The following is a 22,320-nucleotide window of genomic DNA, read 5'->3' on the forward strand; positions in this document are numbered from 1 at the left end:
ATATATACACACACACCTTCAGAAACTGTTCACACTACAAATGTGTCTAATTTTATTGTGCCCTGTGGCTTTTTTTGGTACTGTATTGTATGGTATGGCAAATAAAATGGAAATAATGCAACAGAAAATACTAGTTATAATTGTGCACACTAGCTAACTTTTGGGAGTTGTAACTAATCAAAATTTGTAGTAGTAGCAATGTTTTGGTGCATTTGACAGCTCCACAATGTATTTTGTCACATTTTTCTGTCTGGTCTGGTTAACCCTGGATGCCTGGTAAAGTGAGCTGTATTCACTATTTGTCTCTATTCGCTGTATTTGCGCTCAAAGACTCAAAGGCACAGCCTCTCTATTATCAATGTAATATGCTTATAAAATCAAAAGTTTAAGCATCCCAGACCAGTACTCAATAGAAATCAAGCCTCAGGTTTTTTTCTACAATGAATTTACTCACATTTGTTTCCTGAAGATGGTGTCCAATCAGAGACAATGATTCCCCCAACAGGTGTAGGTGAGCTGCAGCAATGACAGGGTCCCGGTCAGAGCAGCCAGAACTCCTGGATGTGGATCTGAGAGTGTCCCAGGCTGAACCGGTGGGACTGCACATAGATTTACTGGGACTACAGGTGTCAGTCATTGGGCTTGATAGCATGGGATTAACCACAGAGCTCATTGTAGAAGCAATGGCTGTCACTGAACTAGGAACAGGTATGGACGGACATGGCCTGTGGGTTACTGGAGTGGCAGGAGGGGTGAAAGTCCTGGCAACGGGACAGGCTGCCATGTTGTGCTGGTTATCTAGATACACGCAGTACTCCAACATGGAGTTTGGACTTGCCTGGGAGAAACAGAAAAGTAGAAAATTTATGTTGCATAAAAGTGAAAGTAGAAGTATACTTTGAACAACTTCCTGGATAATTACCTGATCATTGCTGCCCTCTGCTGTGCAACATGAATGCAACAACTTGTCTTGGCTATCCTGGAAGAGAAAGTTCACACATTTGTCATGAGTGAGAGTATGTAAGGAATGAAATAACAGGCAGCTTAAATCGTTAAAATGTAATCCTGTGTTTTCCATTTCATTTGTTCTCTCACCTCTTCTACTCCTCTTATCCCCAATCTGTCTTGGGGCAAACAGACCGAATAAGCAGGGAGGAAGCCAGAGGACACTGCTCCATAAAGTTCAGCCTCAGCTCCACTATAATCTGAAATGTGTCATGTATTAATATATACATATTATATATATTATATATTAAACAATACAAATAATGTTAACCATCTATTCATCTTGTGTCCTGCCTTCACCCTTTGATTGCACTGTGGTCATATTATTAGTCACGACGGGTTTAGCTGAAATTTGCTCACCATTTACCACAGAGACATATTATATTATGCCATGATGGATTTGCGAGTTACAATATAAAAACCTCTTCAGCTATTAACACATGATATACACATGCCTGAAAAGCACCTTACCAGAGTGTTGTCTTTTGCTGTTGAGCAAGCCTTTTGGTTCCTGAAAAAACATGAACAATAAGATATCACAACTGGTGCTAGGAATTCAAGTAAATCATAACATTTAAAAATAACAATGGTATCAATTTTGCAATATGTGGTAAGCTATGTTGCAAGAGAGTTACCATTAATACGTAACGATAACTGTGTAAATGGAACAGTGCGTACCAAACTGCAAAATCAAAGCCTAAATTACACACACACAAACACAGCATTAACTGGCAACAAAAGGCTGCTACAAAGCAGAACTTATTTGTCACACCCCTTCCCACAACTGTTGATAATGTACCGCAGATGAAACATAAATTGAAAAACCTAATTGTCAACTATTTCTCTAACATTCCTCTATGTACCAGCGCAGGCTCAGGATCCGCCTTGTAAAGCCTGTTGGTGCTACGTTCATTAAAATCCTTTTTAGTCTCTTCCACATCCTTCTTTAAGTCTTTGTAGGACCTCTTCTTCTCTCTCTGGCTGAGTCCACTCATTAGGTCTGCTTCATCACCCATCTAGAGAGCCAGGGATGAGAAGGACAGTGACTCAGAAGCAGTAAAATTAATGAAGCTCCATTGGAATTAATTGAATGGAAAGCACCGCCAATGCAAAGGAGAACAAAGTGTAACTTCAGAAATAATTCAATCAATTTTAAAGTATGATTTAAAGACATTTTCATTAAAAAAAGTAGTTTATTTTGACGCTATGCCTGGCTCTGTTGTAATTTGTTAAGATCTATGTCAGACCAAAAAGTAAGGTTTAACTTAGTGTATTCTGACACAAAAAACATGTTTGAAAATAGCGACTTAGCCACAGGACTATGGTTGGTGGTAACTTTATGTCATTCTAAATAGAATGGAGAGGAACTAGTGAGGCGTTAGGTGTTTGGTAGGAGGTCGTACTAATGCAGTAAACAAGTTAGCTAACTTATATGAGAGTCGGCTTTAATGTTACCAATAATATGGAGTAAACGTAGGACTATCTGCTCCACCAACAGTTTTGGTCAACAGCTACTAACACTTCTTTTCGCCATGTTAACGTTTCAAGTTCAAAGTCTATCGTCGACATTACAGCGACAGTTAACTGCAACGTTGTGCCTGAATCTAGGCTAAACGCTCATTCATTTCGTGTAGGACATATTAGCTTTTGTTGACTGAACAACGAGCTAACATGTAGCTAACAACATATGATAACAACCTTAATTTCGGGCCGTATCTTTCCCCGATAACGTCAGGTGAACTCGACGTGTCAACTGTATGTCGGTCACGGGTCTAAACCGTGTGAAGGAAAAGTTGCTGAGTCACGTTTAGCGCTTCCCCAGTCTCTCCCTCCCTGGATCTCTGCTGATTCATGTTAAGACTGGAGCTGGAGTGAGAGTTAACTGGTTTAATAGGTCACTTATTAATATGCCTTGCTGCAGCTGACTGAGCAGGTGAGGTTATTCGGAACACTTTTCACATTAAATTCCCCTCTCGATATGTTTTGAATATGGGTAGGTTATGCTTAAGAATTCAGTTTTCCACTATTTTGCTGTAGACTTCACTAGACATCATTCATTTCTATATCAATGTTTTTCATATGGAGCTGGGGGTAATTATAGCCGACTTTATGGCCTAAATTATGGAGACAACCCTGTTGCTACTTTCATTTGCTTTGGTGTAGGCAGTTTGGTTTCAACATGACATGCACCCATGCCAAAATGTGTGGTGTGAAAGAACATGACTGGCCTGCTCAGAGCTTTGATCTTAACCCCATCCCACACCTTTGGGATGGATTTTGGGGACATCACCTGCAAGACATTCCTCATCACCAAACCTCACTGATGCTGTTGTGGCTTAATGGGAGCAAATCCCTGCAGCCACATTCAAACTCTCATGGAAAGCCTTCTTATAAAAGTGGAAGCAGCATATCAAGGTCCATGTTTTTGAAATGAGATGAAAACAATCACATGTGGGTGTAATGTTCAGGTGTCCTCATTTTCAGCAGTATTAGATTGCTAGTATAGTGTATCACAAGTCATTACGTAACCATTTAAGAGCATGTCACAATCACATATGGGTGTCAGTTTAAGCATCCAACAGGACATTCAAGTATGATGTGACTGTTGGCTTGATTTGTTTTACGGCAGTTACAAAAATAATATGAATTCAATTGTTGGCTTACATTTTCATCAATAACAGTGTAACTTAAATCCCAACCGTTTTTAGCGCTGGGTTTAGGATATATAATAATAACAATAAAATGTGAACAAATTCATTTAAAGAAGCACGTTTCACCATTTTTACTCTACAACCTGTTATATTGTGACAAAATAAAATTTACCTAACTACCTAATATAATTCCAATAGTCTCCGCTGCTCATGCTTTTCTTTTCATGTGACAGACTTATCAGTAGGCTAATCTAAAAGTGGTTAAACTTGTACATGTTTTTGACAAACTGAAAACCGCTGGTGTAGTGTTGACACAATCATGTGATTGTTTTTTGCCTACCATTAGTCACTGTTAAAACACCTCCTCCCTCTCTGCCTTCAGAAACTCACACAGTCATGTTTAGAGTCGGCTCCTCCTCTCGTCGTGTTAAACTTTGGAATTCCAAAGCTGCGCTGTCACGTTTAGCCCTCCTCCCTCCCCATTCTGGTTTTCCTGGGCATTACTAAAAACTTCCTTACTCATGCTAAGTCCCATAGTCCCTCCCTCAGAACTTTTCCAAGCTGGTTGCTGCATCATGTTAACTATCAGTCCCTCCTACTGTTTTTGCTGAAGTTGCCATATCATGTTTAGCTGAGGTTTTGTGACGCTGAGGTTCTTGTTTTCATTCAGCCGCTGGAGGGAGGAGACAGAGGAGGATCGTATAAAAGGGGACACAGCCCAAACTGTACGCCACAATCGGAGAGAAAACAGTGAATTGGTGTGGACATAGACCAAACTACAAAACCTACAGAACTACATCCTAACTGGTGAGTAAAACATTACATTCCTGTTTTTGTCATACTTTGAATTTCACAACCTCTTTCTGACTCTTGAATCCAAATATAATGTTGGTGTACATAATGTGTATGTCCTGCAGAAGGCACTTTTATGACATCTGAACAAATGTGATTTTTCAGGGCCACAATGGAGACAGAGAAGACTCAGACACCAGCAGAGCAGATGACTGACAGGTAAGAATGAGCTGCTGTGATTTATTGTATCTCTAAATCCTTTTTCCTAACTCATTCACATTTCACCACTGGGCTTTGTAATACTCATCCATAAAATGTTCCCACATAATTGTGTTCAAACTGTAAGTATCTTAGAAAAGAATCTACACTGAGTTAGGATGATCATATCTGCATTTGTGTTGCAGTACGGTTTCTACTCCTGTATGCGCTGACTTTGTTTGTGCTTGTAAAGTTTTATCAACTATGTTAAACATCTATAGGTGCAGTAATGTATTCACATAATGTATCTTTTGTACTTTGGAGTCCCAAATTCTTGCGTGTCCTTAAGTCAAACAAAGCTGTGGTCAGGCAGTACCTGTTTTTTGACCCAACTGAAACTGACCCGGCTGTACTGATCTAAATTCATTTTCTTTTTGCAGAGATCTGTCAGAACAAATCAAAAAGGTGACAAAGGATAGTCACGTCAGGGCAGAAAACACAGAGCTGATGCTGAGCTTCCAGAGGGGAAAAGTCACCCTGGAACAGTACAAGGTAATATAGTGCAGCCCAACATATTTTAAATCTGTTTTTATTGCATACCTCATCGTATTGTATTGGCTACTGTGATATTTTTGTCTGACCACCTCTCCTCCTCCTCCTCCTCCTCCTCAGCTCCTCCTGTGCTCACTGCATGAGGTTTACCAGGCCTTGGAGGAAGAGCTGGACAGGAACTCCAACCACCCTGGTGTCACACCCATTTACTTTCCAGCTGAGCTGGCCAGGCTGGAGGCCATCGAAAAAGACCTGGAATACTTCTACGGCCGGGACTGGAGAGAGAAGATTGTTGTCCCCGCGGCCACTAAAAGATACTGCCACAGACTCAGACAGGTATGTTTGATTATATTATACATATATTACACGCACAGTCGTTTCTCTACTGTTTGATACTGAAATAACACTCTTCATCCCTGTTTCCCCCCAGATTGGTAAAGAAAACCCTGAATTTCTGATCGCCCATGCTTACACCCGGTACCTCGGTGACCTGTCTGGAGGGCAGGTCCTGGGTCGAATTGCCCAGAAGTCCATGGGGCTGAAGAGCAGCGAGGGTCTGTCGTTCTTTGCCTTCCCTGGTGTGTCCAGCCCCAACCTGTTCAAACAGCTGTACCGTAGCCGGATGAACAGTGTGGAGCTGACGGAGGAGGAGAGGAACGGCGTGCTGGAGGAGGCTGTCAGAGCCTTCGAGTTAAACATTCAGGTACAGAGCGATGATGGTTGAGCAGAGCGAGAAAACACTTTGAGGGCCACTGAACTTGCAGCTTATTGACGGTCTTGCCTTTGTTTTTATAGGTCTTTGATGATTTACAGAAGACGCTGAATGTCACTGAAAACAAGCAGCAGAACTGCGTGACACACTCCGGTAACACAGCAGCAAAGACACTCCAGATCCCCGGAGCCATTATCAAAACCAACCAACTGCTCAGGTTGGTCCTGGGACTTTTTGTGGCTCTGGTCACAGTCAGTATGGGAATCTATTCCTTTTAGACAAGAAATACTATGTATTGGGTATGTTGCTGTTAAGGTTGTAAGATATTGTGTATACTGTAGTGTCTCATTTTATCATTGTATAAGTAAGAAGATTGTGAGAAATGGACGATCCAGAGTCAAATTCCTCGTATGTGTACACATACCTGGTTAATAAAGTTGATTCTGATATTTGCTTCTGTGCTGTAAGACTATTAAAAAGCTTTATCTGGTTATAATTTTAACGGTCTGTAAATGACAAAATACTGTGTATTATTTTAGCAATTTGACTGAGAACCACATTTGTAATATGTATTCATGAATTTCCTGTCTAACACTGTTGTCCAATGTGCATAAAAATGTGCAATATGTGTGCTTTTAATACGGCAAATATACTACCTTTTTAATAAAATCTTTTCTTGAATGAAAGTACACTCTTGCAATTTTGTTTAGTATTTGTCTGTAGTTGGCACAGCTCATGCATGCAAGATTCTTATAAGGGGTATGAAACTGCTGCTGTTGTTGTTGTTCGGGGCCCAGCTGGTTGACATTTGCACTCATGTTCTGGCATCTGACCATGTGCCTGCTGTTCATTTGACTTTTGGTGTTATATTGTTTCCTGGTAAAACACTGGGAAAGATTCCGTTTAGACAATCAAATCCAATGTTGATTTAGGTTCTGTCAATCCACACGTTGATGACTTGTTTCAACACTGACAGTATAAAATCAGTATTAGTAAATACTTGTAATTTAACTACTACACTATATCCAGGACAGTTCTATAAATAAAATCTTATAAATAGGTAGGTAAGGCATTTCATTGAAAAAAGCTGGTACCAGTCATCAGCTAGAGGCAGTAAACAGTGTTCCAGCTGTTGTGTGATTGCGTTCTGCCAATGCTAGCTTTTATATAAGGTAAGGAGGAACTATAAAAAAATAAAATAAAAAAGTTAAACGAAAGCATGCTTTTTTGCCATGCGACCTCTTCAAATTTAACACATTACTGACACAACACACCATACTTGTGTAAAATTTGGTATCCACTTTTATTGTGGTTTCATGGTTTTCCTATAAACCTGTGCACCAGTGGCACACATTACAAATTAAAACACAAAATGATTGTTAACAGCAGCCAGAGCAAACTTCTGGCTTCCCCCTAGGCCTATTTCATAGTGACACAAATCAATACAGTGCTGGTATCCGTCTCCCCCTAGAGGACAACTAAAATGAAAATACAAGTCATGTGAGAAACGATTGTACATCACAGGAATTGGCTTACCTCAACCTTGAAAGGCACAGCAGCCTGAGTAAATCAGAAATGTCCTCTTATTGTCAAGCATACTGTCCAAATCTTTAAAAGCTGAAAGAAAGCTTTATATTCAAGATACATTCCTTTGTTATGCTGTAGTTTCTAAGCATCCCCGGAGCTCTGGAAATGCATCACTTGTTGTAAGGCAATCAACACAAGACAAAACCAGCTTCAAACTAGAAAGAGAGAGGTAACTATAACAAGGTTAATTCACAATGTTACCTCGACATGCCTATCCATAACCACCGTCCCCTAAAAAGAAATAAAAAAAAAGAAAAACCAACACACACATATAAAAACTCACAATCCTCTACAAAATCTAAAAGCTACAAAGTGGCAGATGAAGGGTATCTCAAGGTGCCTTAAGGGGGATTGCACAGCATATCTTGTCGTCGTAAATGTCTCTGACGGTAAACAATGAAAAGGACACACTAAAGACTGATGTTTAAATCAAAACACAGAGCACAAACTCAAGGCAAAGTAAAGGAGAGGATCCATATTGTGGAAAAGCCAAAAAACAGATCCACATTAATAAAAGCAGCTTCAAAGGTAAAATAACTACAGTGCACACAACAAGACCCTAGTCAAAAAAACCAAACATATTCAATCTTCAAAAGCTGAAATTACACCTATTTATCTCACGACACAGTAGACATGAAGGTTCATGGGACCTCATAGCATATCTTTACTCAGAAAAATGTAAATTTTCTACGTTTTGATGACATTTCAGTAGAGAGGCCTGTGTTTTTGTAACATTCAAGGCCAAAGGTTTATTTGAATCAACTGCATTTCATGTTTTCACCAGCTTTTCTCACAAACAATGATGCCCACTTGATCAAGACCAATTTTCTCCAATGATAACATATTGCACATTATGTCTTGAAAGGGGAAGATAATTTATATGCATCTAATTACCATAAAAATGTAATTAAATTAGAACATACTGCTACGTGTACAGCTTTTCATATTCTTCATCTAGCTTGATTTGGCACGTTGTCCTACTGTAAAAGGCAAAAAGTTTCCTAAGCCCAATTAGGTGCATATCAGACCAAAGCATTGTACTGTAGGTCACAGTTTTCAACATCTGTCTGCATCCTAAAACAACCTCCAAACATCTGCATAATGCCACATCACCTTGGCTGCCTGTCTGAACAGCTTGGGCAGCTTTGGCTAAAAAAGGTGCAGTTACTTGTAGGCGGGAGCAGCCGTCATGAGGCTGCTCAGTTGGTTTCGTAAGAGGACAGCAGGGCTGCATCTACCGGCTCCATGCAGGAGGGGCAGGTGAAGGAGCGCATCAGCCAGGGGTCAATACAATCCACGTGGTAAATATGAAGGCAGGGCAAAAACCGAATGGGATCGCTGTACTCAAAATCCATCATGCAGATTACACACCTGCAGGAGAGAGAAGCAGCAAGTTTTTAAGTATGACAATGACAATGATATTAGTAAAATTAGGTCAGGTTAATCACTTTTATAGATTTTCGAACACGTGTAGGCTAAGACACAATATATAGCACACAATACAATAAAACATCCAAAAGCATCATTAAAAATGAACGTTTCCCCATTAATCTAAACACTAATTTTAACCAATGGTAACTTTACCTAAAATGTGTGTCAAGTAATGATTTTGGAAATCATTAAATGTATATTTTTTAATAAAATAACTACATAATTTTGCCCAAAACACATCTTCCTTGAATAGGCTTAAGGATGAGATTTACAGGAGTGAGGTGATGTTAAAAAAAAGTGTTTTGGGGTACACTGTTCCTTTATTTTAGACTACTTCATGTTGAAGCACTGGAAGCTAATTTACTAATAAGATAGGCACCTGATATCACATTCAAATAAATCCATAGATCCATGTACAGCTATTCACCACAACAATGATGTAGGGCTCTACATCTGTCTACTACTATAAACAATTTTGTTATACAAAGCATTATTTTGTCGACTCTGTTATTTTAGTCAGTAAGCACTTAATTCCTTCAATATGACATGATCCCACTCAAGCTATCTATCCAAAGGCTCTGACTACGGCTTTATTTAAAAATGTTTACTAAAATTAATCCAGTCCATTGTGATCTATCAAAACAATAAGAAATAAGTACATTTAAAAAAATAAATAGGGGAAGAACTCAAAAACAAATACTGTAATGAGTTTTGCCTATTTAAGACTCACTCTTTAACTTTCTTGTCAGATGGGTCAGAGCCCGGGTCAAAGATGCCTTTGGGCAGGTGCTGGATGAGACCGATTCGCTGGGCAATACGGACCTGCTCCTCCTCGGTCAGCTGGTAAGCCAGACGACTCTCGCCTGGGGTGGGATGGTACACTGGCACTGGCTGGATGCGCTCCTGAATTTGAAGGAACAGAAAATAACCTTCGTCATCGATGAAGCGAGTCTTCACAGAGGGGGGAATTGTCAATGTCCCCTTTGCATTAGAGCCTGACAGATACTGGATTTCTGAGGCAGATACTTGTCAACCAGATCATGCAGTGTCTGGTTTCCTCCAAATGACTCAGCAAACTCAAGTTTTGAAAGTCGTTTTGAGGAAATCAGACACTGCAATATTTCTGTGATTCTGTCAACAACAGAGCCAGGCCATCTGAATAGTATTTGGATGATATAAAAGCACTGTTGTGTAAGTCTTGGTATTTTTGTCTAGGACTTTGGTTGTAACAATATTTTAAAGATTAGATTCAACCTTCCTGCATGTTCAGCACAGTGTGAGTATGCCTGTACCAGCTACCATAACCAAATTACCAATAATATTTTCAGCACTATCCAAAGTTTAAATAGTGTATGTTGCATTATAGAGGTTCTGATGAAAAATAAAAACTATGTTGTCCACTTCTTCTTACGAGCGTAACTCTGAGAAAAATAACTTAACTACTATATTAAAATAAAATAAACTTAACGAACGGCATCGTCTTGTGGTACCTCAATAGTGTGAATAATAAATAATAATAATCACTGATTAATGGACACTATGGTTATATACAGTCTATGGTTATGACTTATTAAAGTTACCGAGGTGACTTGCTCTTAAATCCCCAGAATGTCTTTAACTTAAATCCCAGCAGCTCACCTGGTAGGGCGGCGGAGGCTCTCCGGGCAGACTGCCCCCCTCGGACTCGTTCAGCAGCGACAGGTCATCCGCACCTTGTGAAAACAGACAGTTCCCCATTGAACTGAGGCCACCATGAGAATGTCCACTTCGTTGTTGGGGTGACAAGAGACGTTACGATCAGGCTTGACGTTAGCGTAGCTAGGTTAGCTGTTAGCTAATAGTTTGTTGTTTGTCATTCCGTGAAGAGCCTGACGGAAAATCAACTGGAGGACCGACGTCGCTTTCTTCACGTAATAAACGCCGAATGCTGAGCTATAAAACTACTGGTGACATAAATTTTAACCGTCACAGCGAAGTGATTTTTTGCGTGTCTGCTCGGTTTGTAGGCTTCTTGTGTTTACAAAAACACAAACCGGAAATTGATATGATTTGCTAAACACTAGACTTCCGCCTTCATTGATATGCTCCTCAGACATTCAGAATGAAATCGGAGAATTTTAAAATTTAAATATATATATATATGTTAAGAAATTTAAAGTAAAATAGAAAACCCTATTTTATCTTTGATTGAAACTGTTTCGTATTTTCTTTCAACTAAAGCTACGGGAGAAACGTCATCGTCAGGCTAAGCCAATCAGAGTCAGAGGGGGGCGGGCAATATATTTGGGTGCCCAGGTTTGTTTGAGTCGACAACGCAGTCACTGGCCGAGAGACAGACAATGCAGCATAAAGTGGGTGAAACGTGTTGGTTTATGTATTTCTATGATGTTGATGTGTTCATTTTTGGTAGGCATTAACGAGCTGTTTTCAAAGCTAGCTTACTAGGGACGTTAGCTTTTATATTATAAACTTTAGTCATTTGATTTTACATTGCCAAAAAGACAAAAGCCATTTCAGAACTGAGGTATAATAACAAGAATACCATGAGAATGTGTAACGTTAAGTAGTTAAACGCCTGCATGTGTCGGACGGGCAGCATCATCAACGTTAACAGTCCTGCCCGCGGGGAAGCCTGGCCTTACTGTTGCCGCGTTGTATTTATACTGTGTAACGTAATAAGCTAGGCCTCCTGATATCACATTCAAATAAATCCATAGATCCATGTACAGCTATTCACCACAACAGTGATGTAGGGCTCTACATCTGTCTACTACTATAAACAATTGTGTAATTTGAGAATGCATGCTACAAAATCGTTTTCCTGCATGGAGCTAATAGCAAGCAAAGAAGAGAAATTGATGTAACAAGGAGAGTAATGAGAGAAGAGGGATTTGAGCTTGCTCGCTTGCAGGAATAAGAGCGATAGCAGTGACTCCATGTTTCAATTTCTTGCAATATATGTGTACTTTGGAGCCAGATTACTTCCCAGATGGACAGTTAATTTTTGTTTATTAGCTAAAATGTCTAGTAAATATTTTTAGTAACTGATCTTGAAGTACTCTCCATCAAGTACAGACTCATTGGGCTTCCCACTGTGCTTTGGATGAGAGGTGTTCCTGTAGTCATCTCACGAGATCTAAACAACTCAATGGAAAACAAAATAAATTATTCTACTTTTTAGTTTAACAATGTTTAATGATTCATATACGATTTTACGCTAAAGCCTGGCTAAAGGTACCCTTCAACGTCCGTATAAAACGCCCCCGTTTGCTACGTTGCAGCAACACAAGGGAGGCTAACCCTACTTGTGCGCAGCTGTAGGGTCGACATGCATAACTCAGTGATTTAGGTTTAGGTACTAACATTTCTGATGGTTGTGGTAAGGGTAGGGGCTTCGGGGGGCTGTCAACACCTTTATCACGAACGTAGCTAGCTAGCTACTGCTAGATAACTAGCACTTCCGGTCTGTACGGGACGCCCCAAAGCATCTCTGTGAGACGGTGCGATAACTACGCTTTGTACCTCTTTCTCAAATCGTCGGTATATGATGCCCTGAGATGAGAACTTGTGATAGGTTGCTTACTAATTTCAGCAGTGTGGCATGGGTGTGGGTGTTGTTTTTTAATTCTACCTGTAGCAGTTGCCAAATTCACACATTTCAAAACCTACACACAATGACTATTAACATTATGACCTGCTCAAATTTCACTAGTCAGTAGTAAAGTTGCAGGGTCCAAACCAGCGTGCATCAGAGAAACTTCTCACCAGCCAAACTCAAAATACATTTTATTTATTCTGTAATTATTCAATGAGATTTTCTGTAATTTTTATCTCCCTATATTATGATCTGGAGGCAGGTATGTAATTGTGGAAGAGAACTCTATATTACTTTCATTTTAATATAATAATTTCAGTTAGTCACCTCACATAGAAAAGTTTATTCACATGTGAATACAGCACAGCAATCTAGCTATGTTTGATATCTTGGCTCTGACTCTGTCACTCCCCATAGCACACACTTTTCGCACAGAGAAAGGAGGAAGGACTGATGCTGACGTCTGAGTTTTTCATTCTTTTTTAAATAATAATTTCTAATCCTGTTCTGATTATTTTTTTTTTTTTTTAATTATTTTTTAAAAAGCAATTATTTAGAAATGAAAAAGAACTGATATCAATAAAGAACCAAACCCAATATAAGTATCAAAAGAGTAGTAGTATAGATAAAATCCTAACGATGCACATCCTTATGATACCAGGTATCTTCCCTCAGACTGAAGTCAGAACCTGTGGTTGGATGCTGGGGTCCTCTATTTGTCTTTTGCTTTAAAAACACAGTTATTATAGAAAATATTAGAATCAGCCCTAAAAACCTGTTTATGTGTAATTATTGAGTGAACAGACAATGCCAGTACCATAGTTTACATTTCCAAAAGGACCAAGCAGAAAATTCACTGCTTTCGCTAATGTCAGTCTTCATACATTTAGGCCACAGCTCCTCCACTACCGCCACCCCCTCCTCCACCCTGTGGAAATCAGCCTGGTCCTCCACCATGCCCTGGACATGCTGCAATACCATTTATTTCTGGCCAATGCCCTCCAGTCCAAGAAACGAGTCCTTCACCGGAGACTCTACATCATGCAGAGGTAAGTGTCTGCTCCATAATCTGGATTTATGTTGGTGCTAGACCCCTAAAAGATCATACTGTGATATCTCCCAACACCCAGGATGCACTTGCTTCACCACCGCTCCCAGAGCAAAATGGACTTGAGTCTCCATCATCACAAGGACAAAAAGACAATCCCTCTGATAGTGAAGAGAAACGCGCTCCAGTGCAGGAAACTGCTCCACCGGTAGATTATCTTTAAGTAGATACTCCATTGTTTTTACTGTCCACATCACATACAACATAAGAAATAACTGGTCAATTTTTCTTTCTGTCTCAAGGTGACAGAGCAACAAGATGAGGCAGCTGTTCAGATGGACCAGGATGAGACGAAGCCCTGAGCAACTTTACTTAAAAACAAAGGAATCTACTTTTACCAGTACTTGAAAATGCTGTGGTGAACTGCAATGAAATAGTGTAACATGGTGTAACACGCTTCAGTCACCATTATCCTCATTACTTACAGCTGAGAATTGAGCTTTTGCCTATAGAAATGTCAGCCATACACTTTATAGTGAGTTTTTCAGAGAAACTCTGAACCAAACTAAGCCTAAAAACACATATAGCTGGGTGACAGATTACACTTGGATGTGTTGCTGCTGCTGCCGCTATCACTGTTTCTGAAAACATTTGAGGTGGAAAAATAGGCTGTGCAGTAACAGAATCTTGATTCGTGATCTCTGCTGAGTTGTTTGGTTCCAGAGCTCATACTCAGGCCAAAAGTGAGGATATCTCTACATTATGTACAAAGTCGTGGTACACCTTTTTATTTATGGTATTTTCTGTGAGATTGGAGTACATAATTTGTATGTACAGTTGCAATGCCCGGGATTTAAAAAAAAAAGTATTTAAATGCACATTTAGACCAGTTTTTTATTTTTTTATTTTTTTACTTTCCAAGATGTTTCCAAAAATAAAACTCGAGCCTGCTATATTGTTAAAGTATAAAATGTCTGTATGTAGGATGTGACAAACAGTCTACAGCTATGCTAGCAGCTCTGTGAAGCTCTACTTACACTGGTGCTTTGAGCATCATGCAAACATAAGCATGCTAACAATGGCAATGCTAATGTTTAGTAGGTATTATGTTTACTATTTTCTCCATCTCAGTTATGCATTATGAAATTTGCAAATTAGCATCAAACAATACTGCTGAGACTGATGGGAATGTTATTAGTTTAGCATAAGTATTGGACAAATTAAATATTTAACCTGCTGATGGTGCTAAATCTTACAATTCATCCTCTGGGAAGCATGAATCTGTTACAAATTTCAGCAATTTACCCAATACACAAGTAAACTGGCATTTGCTTATTAACAGCTGATTTGTCTCCAGTTTATAGAAATAAAGAAAGGCATGGCACAGCAAGATGGTACAGTCAAGAACATCCTTTTTATTCAATCAGGTGCTGCTCTTCTCAAACTGTGTTTTTCTTCTTATGGAAAAGAAACTGTAATTAACACATGCATTTCACCTAGAGCTCTGGGGGTGTTCTCACAAAGAAGTGGTGCTGCGCTGAGGGCGTAGACAGAGGCGTAAAAGAGCTGGGAGTTAGGGGCCTAGGGTGCTGCCTATTACACCAATAACCATACACACTTAAGATAAAGAACAAAATAACAGAACAAAGATACGGAGCAGTCCAGCATGAGGTGGTCAGAGGAGAAAAATGGAGGGACTTTCCTGAATCCTCAGATCTGAGTTCAGGTTCATGCTGGCCTTTTATCTGTCAGGTTGGTGTGTTGTAAATGGCTAATACTGCTGAAGGTTTCACTATGTGAAAACCCACTGTGAACAACAACTTCACTTTAAAAGATTGGTTTGGATGTGGGATCTGTCATGGAAATGCAACCCCCCTCTTTCAGCCTCGTGCAGGACAAGTCCGGTTATAAGGTGCTTGTAGCTTTCATTTACAGTCCAAGGCATCCTCAAAGACAGCCTAAAAGACAGCATACCCTGATAGCAAATATGAAAAGAAATCCAAATTAAAAGGAAACACAAAAAAGGGGTGGGGTGGGGGGTAAAAACAAAGCCAAGAATAAATAGCTAAAACAAAAAGAGCAAATTATCCAAGTCAAAGCAGCCTCTTTCTAACATCCCAAAAGCAGTCCATCCAGCTCTCTCGACCCCATTAGTCTTCTCTGTAAACCTCTTCAACCCAAACCCCTGTCATCCCGTCCTAACCCACCGAAGGACACCCCCGAAAGCCCATCAGCGTAATTTGTTCACTTACATTAGCTGTTGAATGGAGAAGCTGAAGAAGATGGGTATGGGTAATACAATGTGAAGCATACAGACAAGAATAACATGTGAGCTAACTGCATTCTGCTCAGACAAAAGTTTTTCGGCAATTTTTTTTTCACCTCACCTTCAACAGTGGAGAGGGCAGGAGAGAGAGAGAGAGAGAGACGGAGAGTGACGGACACACAGTTACAGACTACTCCAGTGTCTAAGAGAAAACAGACAGTGGAGACAGAGGGGAAGAAAAAAGCAAGAGCTGAACGAGAACAAGTTTTTTTGCCTTTTCAAAACATTTTTTTGTCATCATTTATCAATAAAAAGTAAAGAACTAATTCACACCAGTTTCCTTTTGTACTATATATATATATTTATATATATATATATACGGCTTTTGAAAAGGAAGAGAGGATATAGGGGAGGTACAATGGAGGGGGATTCATTTCGAAGGCAGAGGGGGGGAACGTCCCTGAGCGCTGAATGGGTTACTTTTTCACCTCCTCGCAGCACTCAGGGGCAACCTGTTACCTCGAGCCATTTCGAAAAAAAAGGGGCGATCTGGATTACAAAATGGAGTCTGTGAACAAAAGGCACTTTTAAGGGACAACCTTTAACTGCTGGGAAACTATACACTACAGCACAAGCACTATAAGAGTCATTTACAGAGGAGGGGGGGGGGGGGCAGGGGGGAGGCTCACCTTGCTGCCTGTTTCATAAATGGTTCAGACGTCATATCTTTGCCTGATTCGAAGCTACCTTGTATGTTTTTTTTTGCCCCTTTTCGGTGTCTTGTTATCTGTGCAGGAGACAGAAGGTTCAAACCTAATACTCTTTCCATTGCATGTGGGTCTCAACACAACCTGCTGAAATTTATCCAGCTAAATATATCAAGATGATCGTGGGAATAAAAGACTTCTGGATGTGAAGCATCTCCCGCAGTAAAAGGAGGAACTTGTCATGTATTTATGCAAGTTTATGTGATAAAAATGAGTTGAATTGGGAGGCTTGATTTGTTTCTTGCTGGTGAGTTTCAGGCAGTGCATGGGTATGTTATCTGAACAGTTTCTTAGGCTTGACAGAATAGGTTTTTATTTTTTTCTTCTAAAGGTTGAACCAAAATGCCTTTTGTGTCACAACCTTAAGGAATAGGAACCTCTCCCCCCACTCAATACAAATAGAAGAAGATAAAAATAGAGAGAGGAATAATGCTGTTTCCTAAATGGTCTGTTATTTTTGTTCATTACCATTCATTTACAATAGTTCTGAGTGTACTTTATAGTGTTAAAGCACCAGTTTTCATCTGATGATAGAGAATTTTGTTTCTCAAGTTGTGTAGAATTTTTTTTCCTTCAGCCCTCCCACAATTTTATAAACAACTGATTACACATAAAACATTAAAAAAGAGACAAAGGAAATAAAAACAAATACCCCCAACTTACAAAGACTAGGATTTTCATGGCCCTCTAGTTTAGAGTCCTGGAGCTTATGGACTTGAAACAAAATACATTTTTTTTCCTCTTTTCTCTTAGCTTTCTTAAAAATCTCTAACAGACAAACACAATGATCTACCCAATGCATTGCACGTGGCTCAATCGACACATATTTTTCAATAATAATACTTTCCATCAAAAAACAAACACTTTTTTTTCTTCACACCTACTGTCGATTTTTGACATGTTCATCTAGGTATTGTAATGCTGCGCTGCAGATGGCGTGTGTCGTTTGATCCGTACTAGTTAACAGTAAGGTGGTGTTACTGAAACAAGTTTGGGGTGGTGGGGGTGGGGTGGTGGTGAGAGTTCAGAAAATAACTAGACTGCCAACCAGCTCATGTAGTAAACGTTAAAAAGGAGCATATATCATAAATATATATGTATAAGATCTCTCTCTCTCTGTCTTTACAAAAAAAGGTTTGCAGTCCTCTATAAAGATCTGTCCTCGGCCAATGGTTTCCACACGCACCAACGCTACCATTCCCTGTAGCTTTAGCTTATATGTGGGAAGAGAACCTGAAGTCAAGTTTATTACTAATTGCATGAAGGGAATACAGAGGCACTTTCATATATTGTTATAGTCTTGATATATGTTTTAGTACATAGAGCTAATGTTACTAGAGAGGCTGAGGACAGGTCCTCAGCCCTCTTTACTATCCCTGCAAAATAGAACCAACAGCTAGGCAGTCCAGTTATTTTGTGAGGTCGGCTTTTATTGGATTGTGTCATGATGAAAATAATACCAATAGCAAATTTAAATGTGAACATTTACATAGAAAAATAGCTCAAATTAAAAAGACAAATCTTAAGTGAATGAAAAACCATTAACAAAGGCAGTCTGGAGAACCAAATAAAAGGCTTCCCTTTTTTGTCAGGTTGTTGGTGGTGTTAGTGTGCATTTTATGTGTGCGCGCTTGTAGTCCTCAGGGTTTCGGTGTGACTGGACTAAGGGATACATGGTGAAGCAATGCAAGAGATGCATGTGATAAGCTGTTGTTAATGTGCTGTCCATACGTGAGAGATTTGAGAAACTGCTGTTACCGTTTTGTTGAAATCTGTTTCGCTGAGATTTGAGCATGATACTTAACGTGCTACGGCAAACTAAAGAAAGAGTGTTATGACATGCAAGAGATGGTTAAAACAATCCAAGTGAGACAAAACCAAAACCAATCCTGGCAAAAAAAAGGAGCACCTACAAACAAAATTAAAGCTAATAATATGAAGCTGATGCTGCGTTTGCATTACTGTAAATTAAATTCCATACCTATTAATAATAAGAAAATGATACTATGAGTGGTTGTGTGACAGACTATTCTGGAGAAGACTGTATGTGCTGTTTGCAGGCGTGTGTGTGTGTGTTATGTGCGCTGCGTTTCAGGGCCTAGACTTGAATGTACGACCACATCCCTGCAGTGGCAGCCAGCCTCGACTCGCTTCTCTAATCGCTCGTCTGACCATCGATGTGCAATACTGTTCATCCCTTATTAAAAATTAATAGTGCATAGGTGAGGGGACGAAAGAGCACATGTAAAATTAGTGTTATGACTGTCTGTCGTGTGTTCACTCGCTTGCACTCGCCTCAACGCTATCACTCTTCCCACAGCAGGACGCCCTGATACTTTGACAGGTAAACAAAGACCAGCCACTTAGTGCATATATGTCACACCATCGGATGGTGTCACCATGATTGGCCACTTGGAAATGAAAAGAGGCTCAGGGCTGAGCGAATGAAGCGGCAGAGTCTGGCGACACACAGGCATGTGGCTGTGGTTACGGTCTGGACCCCGGGGCAGCACTGAGCTGCAGGTGGGGTGAGAGGGGGAACAGGTGGGACCATGCAACTGGAGAAGAGGTACGTGGAAAAAAATACACAGATATGGAGGCGTGCAATTTGGGTGGCAATCTTTTCAACAACACGACTACACCATTTACCACTATTATATATTTTTTTGGATCTCTCAGCCAATGCATGGATTTTCATTATGGAGACAACAAAATGAAAGAAAAAAATCATTAAAAAAAAAGAAACAACAAATGTATAATTGGTCATTTGTCAGGTTGCCATATTGTGTTTTCCTTTCTGACATTTCATGGTGTGTGTGAGACAGTTCCATCTTCCTCTTTGCATTCTGCGTCTGTCCACTCAATCTCACTGAAGCCTCCTGCATAAAGGGGGATGAACGTTCCTGTTCCTCTTGGGGTGGGGTTCTGTAGTAGTACTTTGAATAGTGTTGGCGAGAGAGAAAGACCTTTTAGTGTCAACAGTCTGTTCTTAATCAGCGGTGATGTGTTTGTTATTCAAATTTCCAATTTTCATGACACAATTTTAGCTCTGGATTCAGAGAGGCCTTGTCAGAGGAACCAGGACTGTGGGGAAAAAAGAAAAGAAAACATTAGTCTTTAAACAACATTGGCAGATTTACATTTAAATTAAGTCTTGACTCTCATCAGTCTAGAGGTGCAGCTTGCAGAGCAAAAAAAAAAAACAAGAAGGAAAAGAGAAAATTTCCTGCTAACACACACACACACGTGTTATTGGTATGAATGAAGGTGGTAGAAGTGGTGGGACATACAGTAACAGAGTATGAAAAGGAATGAACACAGAACCGCCTCTTACACAGTGGACTTTAAAGCATGGTGTAATTCCCCACCTTGGGGTCAGGAGCCCCACAAAGGTTCACAAAATAAATTTGAGGGTTCAGAAAACATATTTCTGTAACATAAAATTCTGTGGGTTTTTTTCAGAAGTTCTTTCTTTCTAGCAAATTACTGGATAATTTTACATTTTCAGAACTCTAAAAACTAAATGAAAAATACACTTAATCTGTGGTTGAACTGCTTACAACCAGGAGGCATATGCAAGCTGTCACATAAAGAGGTTGCTTTGTTTAACAGGGTTTACAAGTGTTGGGAACCACTTGTACAAGTAATCTTTTATCCACTAGGTGGCCACCTACTACTCCTTTTCTCCCTCACTTATTGTACTTCCTGAGCTCACCTGTCCCATACAGTGTCAAAAAAGTTACTACCTTAACTTCACCACTTGCTGTTTTTAAGAGGGCTGACTGTGGCGTTTAACTCATTGAAAACACTTCTACAACTGCGACACATAGCATTAGGGCAGCAGGTTTTCTATCGGCCTCAGTGGCTTTCAAATGAGCTAACACAGTACTATAACTGCTCGGCCATGCGCTACCAGTTTACATGTAAGGCGATCCTCCTAATATGTCTCTGCTCTGTGGGCCTGAGTGGTCTCAGGCTACACTGTAAAGCTATTGAGGGCAAGCTACTCCAGGGATCCAGTTTCTGAGTTTGATAAGAGGGCAGAGTGGAGGCTTTGGCACAGGCCGAGCTGTTTTGGCTGCCGCTGACATTCCACAGGCCTCAGCCCCGTGGAGAACAGCGAATCACCCCACCTTTAACAGCAAACTGTCTGTTGTCCCCCCATTCTAGCAAACCCAGAGAGAGTTTTAACCCCCCTTAACCTCCATCTATCCTCCACCACCTCTGCCTCCCTCCATCCTACCCATGATTCTTTGGTGTTTGCAGATAACTCCTCCTCCTGGCTCCGACTTCCCCTAACCCCCTTCTCTTTTCCTCTCCCTCCCTCACTCCGGCTCTCCCAGTGTAATCCTTGGCACTGGAAAGTGACCCCCTCTCTCTAACCCCCCTTCAAGTCCAAGTTCAACTGCCTATGACATCATGTCTGGTTGCTGTGGGCAACCAGACAGCCGGGACGTGACTGTGGAGTGCAGCGAGCTTCGACTAACTCCCTCTCTCTTTTTTCCCTCCGTTTCTCTCAGTCCCTCCTACTTTTTTCATACACGTCCCCCCATCTCCCTCTTTCTTCCTGCATGGCTGAGGTCTCACCACCAGAGAGCTCCTCAGACCAGCTTTTCTCTGCTTCTGGTCCTGACAGCAGTGGGAAGACTCTCTCCCTCTGTCTTGGCTAGTTGGCTAGCAGGCGGCTAGGCGGGCTGGCAGGGCCATCGTCTGAACCTCTCCATATGCCAGTGAACAGCAGGATAGGCAGAGACCTCTGTTACTCACTCTGGCTGGGGTTGTTACTGACCTACTAGGCTCAGCTAACTGGGAGCAGTCGATACCAGTGGCCAGGTTCTCGCTGTGTGTGGCGTAAACTCGGCAGAAATATTCAAAGTGGACATTTTTCAACAATGTTTGATAAGCAATAACAGGAGATAATAAGCGTTCTGAACAGATGTAAGTTGCTGTAAAAGCCCTGTTGTTTTTTAGGAGAGAAAATGAGGGGCAAGAGTTTTGGCAAACAGCTGAAGTATATGTGCGTGTGTGTGTTTGTGTTTGTGTGTGTGTGTGTGTGTGTGTGTGTGTGTGTACGCGCTCACACACATTTGGATAGTGTTTGGATGTCCCCTTAATGCCAGGGCTACATCTGTGGGAGAGTGGTGCAGGTGGGGAGCTCGAAAATACTAGAGGGAGCAGAAGGAGGAGAGAGGAAGAGAGAAAGAGAGGGAGGGTGGGCTGCTGATGCATGAGGTGGTGGTGGTTGGGGGGGCAGAGCTGTGCCGAGGAGGAATGCAGATTGTTTCCATATGTGGGAAGGACAGGAGAGCCGAGTTGGCTGCAGGCAGGTGCGGTTAGCCCCTAATGAGAAAAGTTGTGTTGGTGATGGAGGAGGCCCAAGACACTGCAGCCCAGTGGCAGAGCGCAGCCAAAGCTGAAACCACAATGTAGTTCACTACTGGCCTCACACGCTGCACTAATACACGCTGTGGGGCCGAGCGGAGATAAATCAACACTGCTGGAGCTGAAACTAACTGGCACTGCTTACATTCACTGTGGGGAAACTACTGTGGTACAGACACTGTAAACCAATACTGAAACTAAAGGCCTTGATACATGGGCAACACTTTGTGTCAATGTAGGTGGGCAGTTTTGCAAACAATTTTTCGCCAATATCTTGTCCTTGTGACATATTTCTTCCCCCTGTCCCATTATAATATTACTCTGCAAGCATTAT

General features: G+C 40.8%; 5 protein-coding genes across 22 annotated transcripts in view; 2 read left to right on the top strand and 3 right to left on the bottom strand.

The window, feature by feature from the left end:
• The window catches only part of LOC123969840, a 6,651-nt gene extending 3,774 nt beyond the window's left edge, over nt 1–2,877 (bottom strand). The window contains exons 1-6 of one of the 3 annotated variants that reach the window (XM_046047561.1): nt 2,704–2,877; nt 1,869–2,021; nt 1,477–1,516; nt 1,096–1,205; nt 923–979; nt 455–838 (exon numbers count right to left, since the gene is read on the bottom strand). In XM_046047561.1, coding sequence (XP_045903517.1) covers nt 455–838; nt 923–979; nt 1,096–1,205; nt 1,477–1,516; nt 1,869–2,021 — 744 coding nt within the window. In that variant the 5' untranslated portion in view covers nt 2,704–2,877. Of the gene's footprint in view, nt 1–454; nt 839–922; nt 980–1,095; nt 1,206–1,476; nt 1,517–1,868; nt 2,022–2,524; nt 2,638–2,703 lie in introns of those variants that run through there. The other 2 variants (XM_046047558.1, XM_046047559.1) reach the window with 2 other exon arrangements.
• LOC123969841 (heme oxygenase-like) lies at nt 2,422–6,596 on the top strand. Of its 2 annotated transcripts, none has more exons than XM_046047563.1 (7): nt 2,422–2,938; nt 4,327–4,463; nt 4,614–4,667; nt 5,087–5,198; nt 5,319–5,534; nt 5,629–5,901; nt 5,994–6,596. In XM_046047563.1, exons 3-7 carry the CDS (start codon nt 4,621–4,623, stop codon nt 6,186–6,188), a joined length of 843 nt encoding a protein of 280 aa, XP_045903519.1. In that variant the 5' UTR covers nt 2,422–2,938; nt 4,327–4,463; nt 4,614–4,620; the 3' UTR covers nt 6,189–6,596. The 2 variants fall into 2 exon arrangements, with proteins under 2 accessions (XP_045903519.1, XP_045903520.1); XM_046047564.1 differs by lacking the exon at nt 2,422–2,938 and adding an exon at nt 3,258–3,420.
• A 598-nt stretch (nt 6,597–7,194) lies between these two features.
• Nucleotides 7,195–11,112, bottom strand: rnf11a (ring finger protein 11a). Its single transcript, XM_046047815.1, has 3 exons — nt 10,567–11,112; nt 9,659–9,831; nt 7,195–8,868 (listed from the first exon to the last, which is right to left on the bottom strand). Exons 1-3 carry the CDS (start codon nt 10,663–10,665, stop codon nt 8,697–8,699), a joined length of 444 nt encoding a protein of 147 aa, XP_045903771.1. The 5' UTR covers nt 10,666–11,112; the 3' UTR covers nt 7,195–8,696.
• Nucleotides 10,820–14,961, top strand: LOC123969986 (myosin-binding protein H-like). 3 transcript variants are annotated; one of them, XR_006824835.1, is made up of 5 exons: nt 10,824–10,838; nt 11,149–11,279; nt 13,399–13,572; nt 13,654–13,779; nt 13,874–14,961. XR_006824835.1 is itself a non-coding variant. In XM_046047818.1 (4 exons), the coding sequence occupies exons 1-4, from the start codon at nt 11,268–11,270 to the stop codon at nt 13,931–13,933; spliced, it is 357 nt and encodes a 118-aa protein (XP_045903774.1). In that variant the 5' UTR covers nt 11,149–11,267; the 3' UTR covers nt 13,934–14,961. The 3 variants fall into 3 exon arrangements, 1 of the variants encoding a protein (XP_045903774.1); XR_006824836.1 differs by lacking the exon at nt 11,149–11,279 and having other exon boundaries at nt 10,820–10,838; nt 13,414–13,572; XM_046047818.1 differs by lacking the exon at nt 10,824–10,838 and having other exon boundaries at nt 13,414–13,572.
• Nucleotides 14,962–14,966: 5 nt separating this feature from the next.
• LOC123969984 (nuclear factor 1 X-type-like) overlaps nt 14,967–22,320 on the bottom strand; it is a 109,129-nt gene continuing 101,775 nt past the window's right edge. For all 13 annotated transcript variants that reach the window (XM_046047806.1, XM_046047809.1, XM_046047808.1 and 10 more), the window contains one exon: nt 14,967–19,688. In XM_046047806.1, coding sequence (XP_045903762.1) covers nt 19,674–19,688 — 15 coding nt within the window. In that variant the 3' untranslated portion in view covers nt 14,967–19,673. The remainder of the gene's footprint in view (nt 19,689–22,320) is intronic.

This window comes from Micropterus dolomieu, linkage group LG04 (assembly GCF_021292245.1).
Source record: "Micropterus dolomieu isolate WLL.071019.BEF.003 ecotype Adirondacks linkage group LG04, ASM2129224v1, whole genome shotgun sequence".
Classification (NCBI taxonomy): Eukaryota; Metazoa; Chordata; class Actinopteri; order Centrarchiformes; family Centrarchidae; genus Micropterus; species Micropterus dolomieu.